The 15965-nt window shown below is 52.4% G+C and overlaps 6 protein-coding genes across 6 annotated transcripts; all 6 read right to left on the bottom strand.

The window, feature by feature from the left end:
* Nucleotides 1-459: 459 nt before the first annotated feature.
* Nucleotides 460-3823, bottom strand: N7443_001300 (glycoside hydrolase family 35 protein; the record flags this gene model as incomplete). The annotated part of the gene is made up of 7 exons (XM_056881356.1): nucleotides 460-1793; nucleotides 1852-2524; nucleotides 2577-2711; nucleotides 2758-3139; nucleotides 3199-3501; nucleotides 3558-3634; nucleotides 3689-3823. The coding sequence occupies 7 exons, from the start codon at nucleotides 3821-3823 to the stop codon at nucleotides 460-462; spliced, it is 3039 nt and encodes a 1012-aa protein (XP_056746594.1).
* A 1185-nt stretch (nucleotides 3824-5008) lies between these two features.
* On the bottom strand, nucleotides 5009-7838 carry N7443_001299 (tRNA (cytosine-C5-)-methyltransferase; the record flags this gene model as incomplete). The annotated part of the gene is made up of 3 exons (XM_056881355.1): nucleotides 5009-7463; nucleotides 7547-7746; nucleotides 7815-7838. 3 exons carry the CDS (start codon nucleotides 7836-7838, stop codon nucleotides 5009-5011), a joined length of 2679 nt encoding a protein of 892 aa, XP_056746593.1.
* A 491-nt stretch (nucleotides 7839-8329) lies between these two features.
* On the bottom strand, nucleotides 8330-9992 carry N7443_001298 (mitochondrial processing peptidase; the record flags this gene model as incomplete). Its single annotated transcript, XM_056881354.1, has 5 exons — nucleotides 8330-8720; nucleotides 8782-9476; nucleotides 9535-9612; nucleotides 9667-9792; nucleotides 9846-9992. The coding sequence occupies 5 exons, from the start codon at nucleotides 9990-9992 to the stop codon at nucleotides 8330-8332; spliced, it is 1437 nt and encodes a 478-aa protein (XP_056746592.1).
* A 329-nt stretch (nucleotides 9993-10321) lies between these two features.
* Nucleotides 10322-11290, bottom strand: N7443_001297 (SDR family oxidoreductase; the record flags this gene model as incomplete). The annotated part of the gene is made up of 1 exon (XM_056881353.1): nucleotides 10322-11290. The coding sequence occupies one exon, from the start codon at nucleotides 11288-11290 to the stop codon at nucleotides 10322-10324; it is 969 nt and encodes a 322-aa protein (XP_056746591.1).
* A 993-nt stretch (nucleotides 11291-12283) lies between these two features.
* Nucleotides 12284-13446, bottom strand: N7443_001296 (rRNA 2'-O-methyltransferase fibrillarin family protein; the record flags this gene model as incomplete). Its single annotated transcript, XM_056881352.1, has 3 exons — nucleotides 12284-12991; nucleotides 13053-13213; nucleotides 13350-13446. The coding sequence occupies 3 exons, from the start codon at nucleotides 13444-13446 to the stop codon at nucleotides 12284-12286; spliced, it is 966 nt and encodes a 321-aa protein (XP_056746590.1).
* Nucleotides 13447-14023: 577 nt separating this feature from the next.
* On the bottom strand, nucleotides 14024-14832 carry N7443_001295 (uncharacterized protein; the record flags this gene model as incomplete). The annotated part of the gene is made up of 2 exons (XM_056881351.1): nucleotides 14024-14518; nucleotides 14569-14832. The coding sequence occupies 2 exons, from the start codon at nucleotides 14830-14832 to the stop codon at nucleotides 14024-14026; spliced, it is 759 nt and encodes a 252-aa protein (XP_056746589.1).
* Between the last annotated feature and the right edge of the window lie 1133 nt (nucleotides 14833-15965).

The raw sequence follows: 15965 nt of genomic DNA, 5'->3' as shown, positions 1-15965 counted from the left end.
GGTTCTCATCATTATTGCATAGCGTTATGAGTGGTTAACCACAAATGGCAGAGTCTTGACGTAGGGGGTGGCCGAGGTATGTGGGGGAGACCAATGCACGTCGGTGCCAGACTGTTCGCCGTGGATTACTAAGGTGTTCGTCTTTTATTGATTCTTATTCAACTTTGGTCCCGTCTCCATTCCTAGGGGCGCATCAGCACGGCTTGTTACTATATTTATGCCTAGCGCTATGCGAGCAAACACGCTAGCTATCCGTGCAATTAGCGTCTTTCGAGGTGACCGAATGGAATTGAAACCCATTCAAAAGGCACGTAATGTCATGGGGGAAAAGATGTCTATCTAGGGTGGAAATCTGTACTAAGAGAACAAAGTGTAGGCTCGTAGATTATCGCCTTGGCCAGGCTATGAAATCCCATCTCCTCTCTCCTCATCTGATAGCTATGAACAAACATTTTCCGTTCAATACACTCCACTGCGAGCTTTGTACTTGGGCTGATCCACCGACTCAATCCCACTCAATGCAGTAAGCACAGGAGTGGTGCTCACCAGCTCCAGGCTATCCAGCTTAGCACCGTCGTCTCCCTGGGCCCACAGGCTCAATGCAAGCCAGTTGGTACCCTGGTAATTCAAAATGCCCTCAGGAACTGGGTAGCTCATTTGAGGGCCAATGTTGTTCACATACTTGCCATACTGGTATCCATTAACGTACAGTTGGACACGATACGTAGAGGGAGGAGAGGTTGAGTTCGCGAAGTTGAAGTACAACGGGACGTCCCAGCCTTTCGGCAGATCTAAATCAAAACTGGTGCTATAGAAGCGGATACCAGCGTTGGATAGACCGTCGAGTGGGCTGCTGGATTTCCATTTCTGGGTTGGGGGTTGCGGCTGGTGGAACCCTTGACGTTCGGCGTAGAGACCACCTTCATTGAGAGGTCCACGAACTTTGTCCCGGTAGTCCTCTCCACCCAAGTTGCCGGTCAGCTTCCAGGTGATGGCGTTGGCGGAGTGTCCAGAGAGCTCATAGTTGAGGATACCGCGGGGGTCCTTCATCTCATCTGAGCCGACGGTCCAATCTTCGTCCAGACCCATGTTATCGACAACCACAGTGATGACATAGGACTTTCCAGACTTCAGACTTGGTAGTGTGTAGGTCGCGTTATAGCTGCTGTCCACGCTGGTACCGGCCCACGAGCCCACGTGGGTCTCATTGATCCACACCGAGCTGCCGAAGGCTGTGCCGCCTTGGGTTTCCAGGAAGAAAGTCTTCTCATCGCCATTGGCGACGAAGTACCCCCGGTAAATGAGAATTCCGGTGTGGAATCCATAGTCGGACGAATACAACGACGTTGGGGTTTTCAGTGGGCTTCCGATATTGTTGTTTGTAGATTCATGGCTGGCCACGGTCCAAAGAGAGTCGTCATACGAGTTCTGGATCTCGGGGAGAGTGTCCAAAGACTTCCACTTCAGATTCTTCAAGGAAGGAAGGTCAATCTTCGGTGCGGTGTATTTGACGCTAGTTGACCAGATGCCGTTCTTGTCAACCTTGACAGAGGCCTTGTTACCGTTGATGACCAAATTCTTGGCCTTGGAAGGAGCACCGATAACCTCGATTGAGGTCGTGGCGTTGAAGTCGGCTGTGAGGTGAAGGTCGCTTCCCTGCAGGTATGCAGTACGCACAAGATACCCGGCCTTAACGATGATCGACGAGGAAGTGTTCTCATCAGATGCAAACCCGGGGGTTGCGCCCGAGGCTGGCACTTGAGGCACCCAGTAGTTGTAGGCAGAATTACGATCTGGGTATCATCAGTGACATGGGTTCAAATTAGGCTGGTTAAATCTTTTGAGACTTACCGAGCAAGAAGATCTTCAGGTCGCCAACCTTGACAATGCGGCGAGTGGATGAAACATCCCAGCTGATGACAACAGCATTGCCCTTCTGCTTGGAGATTATGCCGGAGGACGAACCCTCGACAACAGAGACACTTGACTTGGAGGAGACAGCAAGCTCATGGTGCTCATTAGGGCCACCATAGACAACGAGAACTTTCTCATTTCCGAAGTCCTTCCAGGTGAAGACCTCGGCGGTCGAGTAAAGGATATTAGTACCAGCCACGTCATAATCAACGACATGGATCTTCGAATCACGACCACTGAGGGTCAGGCTTCCGCCAAGCTGAGGAATGGTCAGGCTACCAGCACTGGTGGGAAGTCTAAGCTTGTAGCCGACAGAGTCCTGGCTGGAGTAATCAGTGTGTCTGATCACAAAGAACGAGGAGGCCGAGCTATTGCTACCCAACAAGGGCGTCACGGTCAAGTCGGCAGTGCTGGTATAGGTCGAGGTAGTCGCGTTCCCGGGAGTTGCCACCAAATAAGAAGGCGAGACCTTGGCGAAGTTTCCAAGCAGTTTGAGTTCGCTGTACTTCTCGCGAGTAATGTTACGAGATTCAGTGATTACCGAACCATAATCGTAAGATGTGTACCCACCCGGGTGACCCAGGTTGCCCCAGTTAGTACCACCGAAGATCTAGGCATTTTATTAGCTTCGTTTGATTCAGATCAAAAAAGATTCGACTCACCATATACAAGTTCATGAAAGCAACTCCGAAGCTAAAGTCATTCTTGTAGAAGACCCGTTCAAACTCGTTATTCAGAAGCTCGGCGCAAGAGGCAAAACTGCTTCCGCCCCAAGGATCAAAGGCTCCGCCTTGGAACTGCGATTCGTTAGAAGATATCACCATTCTGTTGATCATAACGTACCTCAACAAGAGAATACGGGGTAGTTGGGCTCTGTTCCAAATGAAGCTGATGAAAATTGGTGGGAAGGTCACCGCTGGGCCACGTCGAGGGATTGGCACAATCAAAACCCAGAGGGTAACTATCATGGCCGTAGATATCGACGGCTCCTTTTCCAGAGCCGGGGACATTGTGGCCAGAGGGAGAGGCATCATTGCTGATCAAAGGCACAACGATACCAGCATTGCGGGCTTGGTCTTCGACGTACTGCATATAGGCGGCATCGGGGAAGTCTTCGTATCCACAGCAAGCACCACTGTACTCATTCTCTGGCTGGAAAAGAATGACAGGTCCACCGTCGGTAATCTGGGCCTTGGCAATGGTCGAAGAAACATGGGACATGTAGCTATAAAGGGTGTCAAATTTGATAAACTCCAAGATTCCTCTGTGCTCGAAAGCTCATACTTATCGGTTGCTTTCAAGTATTCTGGGTCACTGGTTCGCAGTGTGGCATTGATACGCTGCAACCATCCTGGGAAGCCACCTCCAGAGACCTCAGCATTGATATAAGGCCCAGGACGAGCCAGAAGGTAAATTCCAGCTTCCTTGGCAGCGTCAAAGAATGGGTCGAGGTCGAAAATGCCATCAGCGCGGTACTCGCCTGGCTTTCCCTCCACAAGCGCCCAATCGACATAAAATGAGACACAGTTGAATCCGAGGGCCTTGACCTTCTGGAAGATATCGATATAGAGCGTTGAAACGGGCAATCTGCCATAAATCTCATTAGACGCGATCTTGATTGTTCTATTGAGAAGCCTAAGTACCTGAACGGATGGAACTCTCCGCTAAACAGCATTATTCTCTCGCCCTTAATAAACAACGAGTGCTCATCCCAGGTCACCTAATTCGTTCGCGTCAATACCGGTGGGAACTAACCGATGGGTGGACCGCTTACATATTTCTGTAGGAGAGCCCGCTTCGCAGCATTTGGATGCTCACGGATAGTCAATCCGTCCAGCTTGTGGCTCAAAGCAGCACCCGCCGCCTGAGCAGCCAAACAGGCCACAGCCCAGGTAGACAAGAGCTTCATGATGAGCTTAGTTTCGGGGAGTAAAAAAGCTGCAGCTTGAAAAAGCACATTCCAGGGATCGGCGCCCTTTCATATACTGTACAGTCTCTTTGGAGAAGATCGACAAGCGAATCAAACAAGGACCGGCTGGCATGCCATATACTCCGAGGCGCAATTCCGGAGGCGCGCCATTTTCCCCTGGGTTTGCAGCCTTGGCCTGCACTATATTTCGTCATCTCGTCACGAGTAGAGGAAACGGAGCGGGGAGCTCCAGTTTAGATGTCGCCGATACTCCGCTCGTGCATGGATGTCGCATAGCAGAGCAAGGTCATTGTAGGGTTAGTGGAGGGTATACTGGCTCCATCAGGGAAAGCGGAGTGACGATCCAGGGCTATGCGGGGGTTCCACCGCAATTTTTCCGCTTATCGTATGGTCGCTCTTTGGGTTTCTCCAAGGATATTTTGGAACGGTGCAATTAACGAGCTGGTGCCCCTGAGGCAATTGCCGATCGGCCTTTTGCTTCTTTTTTTTTTTTGGCGAATTTGCTTAGATACTGTACTTTCAAATGCAGGGTCCCTTGCGCAAACATCAACCGGAATATTTATGCCCATGATTAATCATGAAACGAATGCTTTGGCTGGCGTTCCAAGACAGAAGCGTCATTTGTAGTTGGTAGTTGGTAATTGAATCATCGAACAACTTAATATAAAGCAAGCTTACGCCTGCGGGGAAGGCGGTCCTGGAAATCAGCCGACACCAACGACCGATGATTCTCCGAAGAGAACTTAGGAGACAGATCGTGCAGGACTCGGCTAATTTCTGGTGCAACCCCGAGGTCCTACGCCGGAGCCCTCTGGATCTGTTATACTTCGGTATACAGCCAGACCAGGAGTACAATACAAGTGGTTCTAAATAGGCGGCCGTGACTGATTACACCAGAAATATGCTAAGCCAATCAGAGGATGCCCTGGAAAAGGAACAAAAGAGATCTCAAAAGTGGTAAAGAGCGGTCCAGCAAGATGTTGAGAAAGAGCTGAAAAACTAAGTGTAGAGGCCCTTTTAGAGTATCTTCTCGGGAGGGCTGTAGTGCAGCCCGTATGCTCAAAGCGGTAATTTTCCATTGCTTTTAGTACATTCCTTGAGCGCATGCTCCCGGTTATTGAAATCATGAATGTAAAATATCGATCATTGCTATATTTCCAAGTTTTAGACCGTTGTGTTGAAGCGGTCCTCCTCGTCCCCGTCTTTCGTATAGGTCTCGCGTGTTTCCATCTGCTCCTGCTCATCTTGGCCTACTTGGGCGTTCTCGTGCTTCATCGCAACATCCTCAGCATCGGCAGTGCTTTCGACAACAGGAGCGGGACGCTGGTTCTTGTCTGTCTTGTTGATGAGCGGGGTATCGTCGTTGAAAATGCGCAGCAACATGGCACGGCGCTCCTCCTTGGGAAGCATGAGGTTCAGTGAGTGCATCGAGCGCCAGAGAGGCAGCACCATCCGCTCGCTGTAAAGTGGGTTAGAAATTGTATCATTGGTTAGAGAACTGGAATAAGAAACATACGTGAGACCACCCTCCTTTCCATTGGGTTCAATGTGCAAGATGCTGCAGCCCATTGGGATATCTTTGACACGCTCGCCAATCTCGCCCAGCTTCTTCCAGCCGTCGTTATCAATTCTGGGGAACATCTCCACAAGGAGTGTGCGCAGAGTCTCCCGCTCGGTGAGAACCACGGCGCGGGCAGGGCCCAGGAAGGGCGAGATGATCTTCAGACCATCGGTCTGAATACGCCAGCGGCAGACATTCTCCCGCTGCGCATCCTGCTTCACAAACATCTTCACACCACAGTGAACGAACTTCATGCCACCTCCCTCGTTCATGGTAAGAATATCGCGGGCAAGAGCACTGGTGTAGTAGACAGTTCTTGTCGGGGTGCCCTCGGCGTTGCGCACCATGAAACGGTCCTTAGGGAAACGCTCCGACACCTCGTAGAATTTGTAGATAGGCTCGAGCTCTGGGTGGTTCCCATCAAGGTACTTGAACGGCTCCTCCTGGACAATCTTATTTTTCTTCTTGGGGAACTCAGAGCCCGGGGCGGTCTGCGAAGGAGTCGCAGTTGTGGCAGGGGTGCTATCACCGGGAGTGTCAACGTGCTCCGTTGCCACTGATGGCGCAGGTTGGTGGACGGGTCGGTCACCAATCAGGACCTCACTGCCATTGTCAAGCTTGGTCCGCTTGGCGGGAAGCTCGTCCTCCAAGTCATCAGCATCGCGCTTGATAGCCTCCGTAGAATCAAGAGTAGCAGAGTAAGGAAGTTGGTGAGCGGCCTGAGCGACAGAGGCGTTCTTCGCAATCTCGGCGTCGGCCTCGGCGTCGGGAACAACAAGATCGTCCAAGGCCTCCAGCTTCTGGTAAGGCTCACCATTGCTGTTCTTACGAGCATCCAGCTCTGAGGCAAGAGCGGCAACTGAGGCCTTGGGGACAGTGTTGGTGGTATCCTCTGGCTTGGCGCGGATCTCGGAAGTCTTCTCAATGACAGTGATGAAGAAACCGCCAGTATCCTGCATGTGGGGGTAGACACGCATGCAGCGCTCGAGTGGGAGGTCGGCATGTTCTCCGGTCTGCGGGAACATACCCTCGGAGAATCTGGCCAAGCCGGTGGTTCCCTCCTTCTCAATGTGCTCTTGAACCTCCTTCCAGCTGTCCCACATACGACCCTCACGGTCCATCACCTTCCAGTTGCGAAGTCCAGGGGCCCGCTTGAGGCCGGTCAGCTCTTGGCTGCAGTCAATGATCTTGACATTGGCAGAGCCACCACAGCGAGCGATAGCAGCAGCGACAACAGCCTCATTCTCAACGGGGTTAATACTGCAAGTAGAGTAGACTACACGTCCACCGACCTTCAGCATCTGGAGCGCGCGGACCAAGATACGGGCCTGGGTAACGTGGAGACCAATAGCATTGGCAGGGTTCCAGTCCTTCCAGACACCGTAATTCTTGCGAGCAGTCCCATCACCTGAGCAAGGAACATCGGCAAGAATACGGTCAAATTTCAAGTACCGGTTCTTCTTGCCATCGAGAGAAGGAAGCTTGATAGACGGGTACATGGTAGCATCGTGATTGGTAACAATCAGGTTGGGCGAGGCAAGACGCTTCATCTGGTGAATCAACATGTGCGCACGCTTGTAGTCGCTGTCATTAGCGATCAAAAGACCAGTGGTGCGGCCATCGTCGTTGAGACCCTCAGGGCCCAAGGGCTCGGGTCCGGCAGTGCCTTCCTTGATCTTCTTAGCAGCATCCACAATGGAGACTTCCTCGCCAGCATGGATTAATTCCATCAGCTGAGCAGACTTGCTTCCAGGTGCGGCGCACATATCCAGAACCGTCATTCCGGGGCGAACATCGATAACGAGAGGAGGAATCATGCTGACGACCTCCTGGCGACTGATGTTTCCGACATCGGTCTCGGCAACGAGGAACTTCTGGAAGTTGGCGAAGGGAGCGAAGCGGCGAATGACTTGCTTGGGAGTGGACATCGACCAAGCAAGCTGGTCGGGGTACCAAGAGACCGGACGAGGCGGCTCGACGAATTCGTCCTCATACTTGATAGCGGTGATTTCGGGGATGTAGAACTCCTTGAGGCGCTCTTGGACAGCGAGCGCGTGTCTATGCAGCGATGCGATAATTAGAATTGTGTAATATTTCCCAAAAAGAAGTCGCAATCCGACTGCGAAAATACAAAGACTTACCCACGCGAACCAGTGAAGCGGAAGCTGTTGGGGAGATCCCGACGCATATAGTCCCAGAAAGGCTCCAGGTCCTCCTCGGGGATAATGCCCGACTCAGTGTAGTAGCGCTCCATCTTCGCATTATTCCGGCTGATGTCCTGCCAGTTGTTGCTGCGACGGCCACCGCCGCCGCCGCCGCCTCCACGACCTCCACGAGTAAACTGTGAGGAGAGAAGTCAAGTTAGCATGGCAGGCACTTCAATTGAATTAGAGAAGAGCTCTGAATTACCTTTCTGCCACCTCTTTTGCCCATTGTGAATGTAGCTTTGCTGAGAGATGCAGTCAAAATCGTCTCTCCAAAAAAATGTCCGTCTCGGATCACTTAGTCAGCACGATCGTGGGGCTGATACTGCATCTTATCACCGCCTTTGATATCAGGTTGACAGTATTACGATGACTGCTCAGAGTGATTTCTATTTGGACTAGACAGGTGATTTGCATCATGTGCAACTAAAGAAGTTCTACAAGTCTATACGACTGCGGGAGATCTATGCGGAACAGTACTATTGAAACACAGTAAAAGGTTTTGGCTGGAGACAAAAGAAACAAAGGAGATAAGTTTGGTCTGCCACACCCGGGGTGGCAGACTATATAGTCTACTATGGCAAACCATTAATTGCTATTTCACACACAAATCAGGGTTTAACAGAAACCCAAGGCAATGATTGATAGTACATTCAAACACGCCCATCCAAGCCCGGAAAGCCCCGAGCACCAGATGGTCGTCTATAACCAGCAGAATTTTTACGACAGGTTGCGAGACATGTCGTTGCGGATGCGCTGGTAGTCGAGGATACCCTCAATGCTGCCGACGGCGCTCATGGCGACGTCCTGGTCCCAGAGCTTGCGGGTGGCGAAGTCCATGACATCCTTCTCGGTGATCTGGCTGACGGTACGCTCGATGTCCTCGGCGCTGAGGCGGCGGCCGGTGGTGATAATCTGGCGGCCAATGTCCTCGGCAACGGCAGTGGTGCCGTCGAGAGACAGGAGAATGGAAGCCTTGAGCTGGGCCTTGGCGCGCTCGACCTCGGCGGCGGAGACACTGCTGCAGAGACGAGACCACTCACGGAGAGTGAAGTGGATCAAGTCATCAAGCTGGGTCAGGTTCTCGGAGACAAGGTAGATACCCCAGAGACTGTAGAGAAAACAAGTTAGTTATCTGTGTAAATATTCTACTGTACGGTCGCAAAACTTACCCAGTGTCGCTGTAGCTGGTGGAGAAGGACATGAAGCTGTTGGCGAGGTGGTGGTGGCTGACGTGGGAGCTGAGCTTGCTGCCGAGGAAGGGAGACTGGCCCATGGCACGGTCCCAGTTACCGACGATAGCCTGAGCAACGAGGGCAGTGAAGTAGTCATCATCCTTCCAGCTGACACCCTCGACGGCAAGGGCGATGTGAGCGGAGGGGATGGTGTCATCACGGAGACGGACCTCAGAGCCGATGAATTCGGGGGTGCGCTTCTGCTCGGCGGTCAGGGCCAGGGCAGCGGAGGTCGGGGGCTTGTTGGGGAGACCGCCGAAGTGCTCCTCAGCGAGGCGAACGAGCTGCTCGTGGGGGATACCACCAGCACCAACAAGGACCATGCGGTCAGCAGTGTAGTTGGTCTTGATGTAGTCGGTCAGGTTCTCGCGGGAGATGGTCTGGATGTTCTCCTTGGGGCCGAGGATGGTGCGACCGAGGGGCTGGCCCTGGTAAGCGGTGGCGTGAAGGTGGTCGAAGACAACCTCCTCGAGCTGCTTATCAACCTCCTCCTGCTCGCGCAGGATAACGTCGCGCTCGCGCTCGATGGCGGCGGGCTCGAGCTTGGAGTTCTGGAGGATATCGGAGAGAATGTCGACAGCCTTAGGGACATCGTTGTTGAAGGCCTTGGCGTAGTAGACGGTGTTCTCGCGCTGCACGATTCATTAGTGTTGTTCCGATAGAGGCATGGGTTGGGTTTTCCGGTCATACCGAGGTGTAGGCGTTAAGGTGAGCGCCCATGTTCTCAATCTCGAGTTCCAATTGGTGCTGCGTGCGCTTGTTGGTGCCCTGCAGAATGTTGTTAGAGTGTTATCGCATCGACTGGGAATGATCGGAACGGACCTTAAAGGCAAGGTGCTCAAGGAAGTGAGCGGTACCGTTCGTCTTGTCAGTCTCTGACCGGGAACCGGCATCGATCCAGACACCGACAGTGGAGGTCTGGGCCCATGGGGAGTGGTCGGTAGCAATCTAAGATGTGTCAGTGAGGGTGCGACGCAATTGATCGGATTTGCAGGGCGTACGGTGAATCCGTTGGTGAGGGTGGTCGACTGCATGGTGGACGGCAGAACCGGGGAGGCAAAGCCTCGCTTCACGGGCTGGATGGACTTGAGGGCCGCACGGCTCCGAAGAGCCTGGTGCAGGTTGAAAGCCAGTCGGCGGGAGGCCATTGCGGACAACTGGAGTGGGTGGGAGGGGTGATGGGGGATGGAGAGAAGAGCTGGACTCGCCCTGAGGTTGAAGTTCGGAAGTCAAATTGTTCGCCCAGCTCGCCAGCCAATCACATGACCCGCTTTTCCAACTGACCCATTTCGTCCCGATTACTTCCATGCGTCCTCTCGATTGACGACATGGCCCTTGTATTATTCCCCATGGAGGGCTTGTTCTTGTTACCATACACTTTGAACTTGAGATCTTTGATCGTGCCATGCATTTATTGACTACTATAGTATGAACGGTCCCTTCCGTCCTCTACACACAACCTCCGAAGTCGCTCCTATCATACAAATCGACTAGCAAATTGTCTGATGTTCTCCGTCATGGAAATATCGGCAGAGAAGCCAAGCTTGAACGCACGATCGGTTGAGAACTGAGGAGTCCACGACTGCACGATCTTGTCCGTAGCCGCATCATACTTCTCCTCCACCAACGCCCGTCGCTCCTTGCCACCAATCTCCTCCAAGGCATCCAGCATCTCCTGGACACTCACCTTTAACCCAGGAAGGTTGACCGACCGTGACTCGCCGAACGCTTCCTTGGGAATATCGCGCGCGTGGATGAGGTTCTTGATTATGGTGTGCGGCGAGCATATCCACATCTCGGTGTCCTTGCCGACGGGCAGAATGGCCTTCTTGCCATGGAATGGCTCACGGATTATATCACTGGCAAAGCTGCTTGCAGCCTGAGTGGGCGCTCCGGCTCGAACAGTCACTGTTGGTAGTCGCACGCAGCGGCCGTCCAGGAATCCGCGTCGGGAGTAGTCGTTCAAGAGCGTCTCGACAATAAGCTTCTGTGATCCGTAAGACGACGAGGGAACGGGCGGGAAGTTTGTCTCGTCTATGAGGAGTCCCGGTGGTGCCAGGCCGTAGACTGCCAGTGAAGATGTGAAGACAACTTTCACCCCAGGCATAGTAGCACGTAGTCTGTCAATGATGTATCGTGTAGAGTCGAGGTTGACTCGAATGCCCAACTCGAAGTTGGCCTCGGAGCCACTAGACATGATGCCATGTAGCAAGTAAACAGTCTCATATTGGCGAGAAGGGCTGATCAACTCGTCCACCTCTTTGGGAGACGTCAAGTCGGCGCGAACACAGGTCAAGCGATTTGCATGCTCTTTCGCCGCCTCAGGAACGCCGGGTTCGACAACGTCGGTAATTGTCACGGTTGTTGAAGATGGCGTGTTTGCAAGGAACGAAGATGCCAGCTCCTGTCCGACATAGCCACCGGCGCCAGTGATGAGAATAGACATGTCGTACGTGTGTCCGATAGTCAACAATAACAGCAATGATATATAAGGGTATCAAATAAGTATTAATTCAGCTGTAGTCAAAGTCCACTCGGGGATCTTTCCATTCCAAAGCCGGTTCCTGTCCACCATTTATAGTCGTCTTCTAGAAAGAACCCCGCGGGACTGCAGCGGAATACAATCCCCTCCCCCCACGCTCCGTCATTTGGGCTCGTTATTCTGCGCCAATGATAAACGTTGATCTAGAAGAGCCAAGAACGGTACACTTTTATCACGCACCAATTCCGAGCCTTTCGCTGAGACCAGCATCGCCGATGCTGAATCTCGGTGAGAAACCCGATTGCCGAACGGCCCACGGCGTTGGTCGAGGAACACGGGGAAAGTCCGAGACGTATGGTATGACCATGGATAAACACGTGAAGGCCGGGAAAAATCTCTACACCAGATATTCATAAACTTGAGTGTGTAATAAACTTCCAGTTGTCAAGTGCTAGTCCTTGAAGCCAGTAGAAGCACAGGTGTCAAAGGCATAGTCTTCCTGGGCATCCTCATCTCTATCCTTGTCTTTCTTGTCATCAAAGCTGTTGCCATGTCCTGTGCCATATGCTATTCGAGTGACCTGGAACATTAGAATAGATCTATGGGGTGCCCCAAAGCATACCTTAGGTACGTACTTGAAAGGTGCTACACGCGTGAACAGCATAGCTCACTCCAATTACTAGGCTGCAGTGCACCAAACCTGCTTCAGGCCTCGGGAGCTACTCAGGCTTATATCAGAGAACATCTACAACTACAGGCAATTAAGTGACATTCCAGTGTGTGCATTTTATTCCATAAGATGGAACCTAGATTTTGTGACGCAAGCAATCGTACATGGGCAGAGAAAACCAGTCACAGTGGGAAGAACAGTGGATACATCGCAGAACACGAGACGCCTGAGAAAAAAAAAAACGGAGCATCAAGAAGAAAAGACATGACCAAGAATTAGGCAACCGCTTATGAGCGGGTGTAAATACCACCGACGATACAGTGATCACGCTCGAAGGGCTCGAGGGTCAGCTGCTCCTTGGGCTTGATCTTCTCGTCACGCATCTTCTGGACCTCGCGGGAGAAGACAACGTCGGGGGCGGCTGTGCTATCAATACAGTTGGCCTTGATTGAGATAATGGCACCACCGCCATCCTTAAGGAACATGTGGGCGTTAAGACCAACGATACGGGCCTGGTCGGGCTGGGCAACATCGGCAAAGATGACATCGACCATGGGCACGAGCATACGGTAACGGAGAGGGTGACGGGCATCCTCAACGATGGGGATAACGTTGGTGCGGTGAGTGGCCATGCCAATCAGGTCACGACCAGAGCGGTGAGAGAACTCAACGGCGTAGACGTTACCGGTAGGGCCGACAATATCAGCGACGTGGGAAACGGAGGTACCGCTGGCAGCACCGATGTAGAGAACCTTGGCACCAGGCTTCATGTAGATGTTGTCCATACCACCAAGGATACCGGCAGCCAGCTTGGAACGGAAGGGGTTCCACACACGGTACTCGACCTTGGTAACGGTGCCATCCTCAACGGCGGGAGCCTCAACGGAAATACGCTTCTCACCGTAGACGGCCTCACCGGGGGTCAAGTTCTTGGTGACAAGCAGATCCTCCTTACCACCACGGGCAACGAAGACACCGGCGTGACGGTGAGGCTCCTGTGTAAAAGTGCTGGTCAGTGATTGAGATTCTCTCATGCTTTCGACTTTGAAAACTTACGATGATAACCTTAGCACCACCACGGGCACCGGCAGCACCGCCGCGACCACCGCGGGGGGCACCGCGTCCGCCACGGGGAGCACCACGGCCACCACCACGGCCACCGCGGCCGCGATCACCACCGCCACGGCCACCGAAGCCACCACGACCACCGAAGCCACCTTCAGGAAAAAAACCGATCAGCAACTGGACAACGCTAAATTTTTACAGAAAAGACTCATGGTCGGAGCAAGCATTCCCGCAGGCTCTGACCATCGGACTAGACTTCTGCAGTTTTGAAAAGATTGGAGTACAAACCTCGACCACCTCCGCGGCCACCGCGGTCACCACCACCGAATCCACCACGTCCACCACGTCCAGGGGGACCGCCACGGCCACGAGGAGTGAAGCCCATTTTGTTTGAAGGGTTGGTTGGTTTGTGTTGGGGAGAGATCGAAAAGGACGGGAATTGAGCTTTGAAGTGCTCAAGCCGAGTGCTGTCGAAAAATGGAGGGACGAACTCGAAAAGAGATCGACTCGAATTTAAGAGAGAAGAACTCAGTAATATGAATCACTGAGGCAAGCAGCTGGTGTAAGATTGACCAGAGATGCTTTGTCGCGTGCGGGTTGGAACCGGTACTGCTCGTTGATGCGGTCGAGATTTTTTTGCGCCTGCTGGATCTTTCAGAAAATCAGAAAAGCGCTAGCCCTACTCAGGCTTAGCTCCTACCGCCGAAGTTAACTGCTTATGTCACCCGTATAGCGAGATCACGTGCTTGTATCACGTGGGATAGTTAGCCCTGCATTTTATTGAGGAGACTTGAGGACTGCTACTAGGGAAGAATCACGCAGTACTCCTTTTATTAACGCCCTGGATATCCAGAAGAGATGGGTTATCAAGAATAAAATACTAAATGGACCAGCCTGACAATACCTCCCGTCACATCCGCCCGTGAATAGTGTTCGTCTATGTACAGAACAGTGAAACCCTCCTAGTTCCCAAAGAAATAGTAGTTCGCGGCATATTGGACCTCGAATGCAGATGGCATGCCCTTACAGGTGTCTGGTGGAGACCCAGAGGCAGTGTTGACTCGGTAGACCTTCTTGTACTCGCCAACGGTACCAGTGGTCGTGGTAAGGTACAGCCAGGCAACGGCCCCATTCTCGCCCTTGGCTGCACTCGAAGGAGCATTGAGCTGACTCTGCTTCTTCGTCATGGCAACACCATATTGCTTGATGGCGGTAGTGTCCAGATTGAACTCTGGAGTGGTGGAGTCATAGAAGAAGTGGTGGCCCATCAGCTGAATATTGGCTGGAGGCATTGAAGCATACTCGTTTGCCGGGAGAGCGATCTTGTAGGCAATGTTGGGTAGCATCTCCATGAGATCTGGGTAGTTGGCGGCAATGCACGTGGCATTATAGAGGCTGGCGACAGCCCCGATGGCCACCGGGGTAGAGCTAGACGTGGAATCCGCACAAGTGTAGTTCTGTGAGTGATTAGTGACAGGGCAACAAATAATGAATGATCCATACGTACTTGTGTGCCTCTTCCGAGTGCAACATACATGGGCGTCGCTCCATCCGGGCTGGGAAGACCCGAGGCAAAAGACGGCAGCGAGATCTTGGATGTGTCGCAGGTAGCAGATGGTGTCACATTGTGTCTCACATCGTCGATGTATTTGCTGACTTTGCCATAGAACTCTGCTAGCTCGTCTGAGAAGTCGTAGATGTTGTTGAAGATGTTTGACGGGGCAGCAGATGATACTGCCACCATCGAGAGTAGGATCGGAGCCAGACGCATGGCTGACGCTCTTCTGTCGTGATGGATGTAGGAGTGGAGCGTTGGTTTTGTCGGTAAGAATTGAAGAGAATAGGAATAAGTAAACCTCGAGCAGCACCAGGCTGTTCGTAAGGCTGAGGGAGAATAAGGGAATTAGAAGAAAGGAACGACGGTGGGAAGGATTGGCATGAAGATGATGAAGACGTCGGGTTAGGGAGTACTGGTACATATAGAGTCGGTGCTAATTGCAATCTTGCACACTTCCAAGCATACCTCAAAGATAGTAACACTGGGCTAACTTGAAACAATCTCGATTCTATAAAAATAAGTCATCGATGCACGCTGCAGGTACTAGCAGGGATCGATCGCTGACTGGGCACGTTCATTGGTGCAGAGAGCGCCCAGTGCTGCCGCCCCCAGCCTCTTCAGGGCCTAATTCGCTCTGCCCACAAAACAACTTTCGCCGGATCGAGATAGCTATGGCGCTAAGCAAAACAGCGGGCTTTTCGTTGGGCGGCACCGTGGAGGTGCTCGGTTCACTTGGGAAGTCTATGCGGAGACCCTTCCTATTTCTCCGGGCTATTAATAAATCGGACCCTAGCTCACCATGTGCTCGGGTGTGATGAGCGTCTAGATATGCATTGTGACTTGCCCTTGTGGGTTAGTGTGCAGAATGGGTGTTCAAGGAGTCTCCCTGAAGGAGCTGGGCGGCTGGGTGAGATTAGGACGAGTTGACAATCGACGTGTTCGATATTTAATTGGATGCACCGAAGCATGACTTGTTGCAAGTAGAGCTGTCTTTCTTCCGGGCAGCCACCCGAACAATCACCGCGGGGAGGCTGGGTGGGAGCTCCCTCTCCACATTTGTGGCATTTCCCACTTCTGGCTCACCCCGACCAGGTTACAATCACTGGGCGCGTAGCCAACGCCATCAACGCCATCTTACTCAAAGCGAATTTTTGAAGTCAGCCACTTAATTATCTTTAAACGATGACCCGCATCACTTGTGTTTATGGTATCTTTACCCGAATCAAAGCGGAATAAATGACTGAATTCCCATTGTGAGATCCATATATATCTCGTGAGGGGTAAGTGGCACTGGTCATCAAGCTAACTCCAAGGACATTAGCCTGAGAATTGAGGGTCATGTATAC

The sequence above is a fragment of the Penicillium atrosanguineum genome, assembly GCF_028827265.1.
Source record: "Penicillium atrosanguineum strain IBT 20685 chromosome Unknown utg000001l_segment0_segment0, whole genome shotgun sequence".
In the NCBI taxonomy this organism is placed as follows: domain Eukaryota; kingdom Fungi; phylum Ascomycota; class Eurotiomycetes; order Eurotiales; family Aspergillaceae; genus Penicillium; species Penicillium atrosanguineum.
Note: the sequence above shows the minus strand (reverse complement) of the source record. Positions and strands in the feature narration are given on the sequence as shown.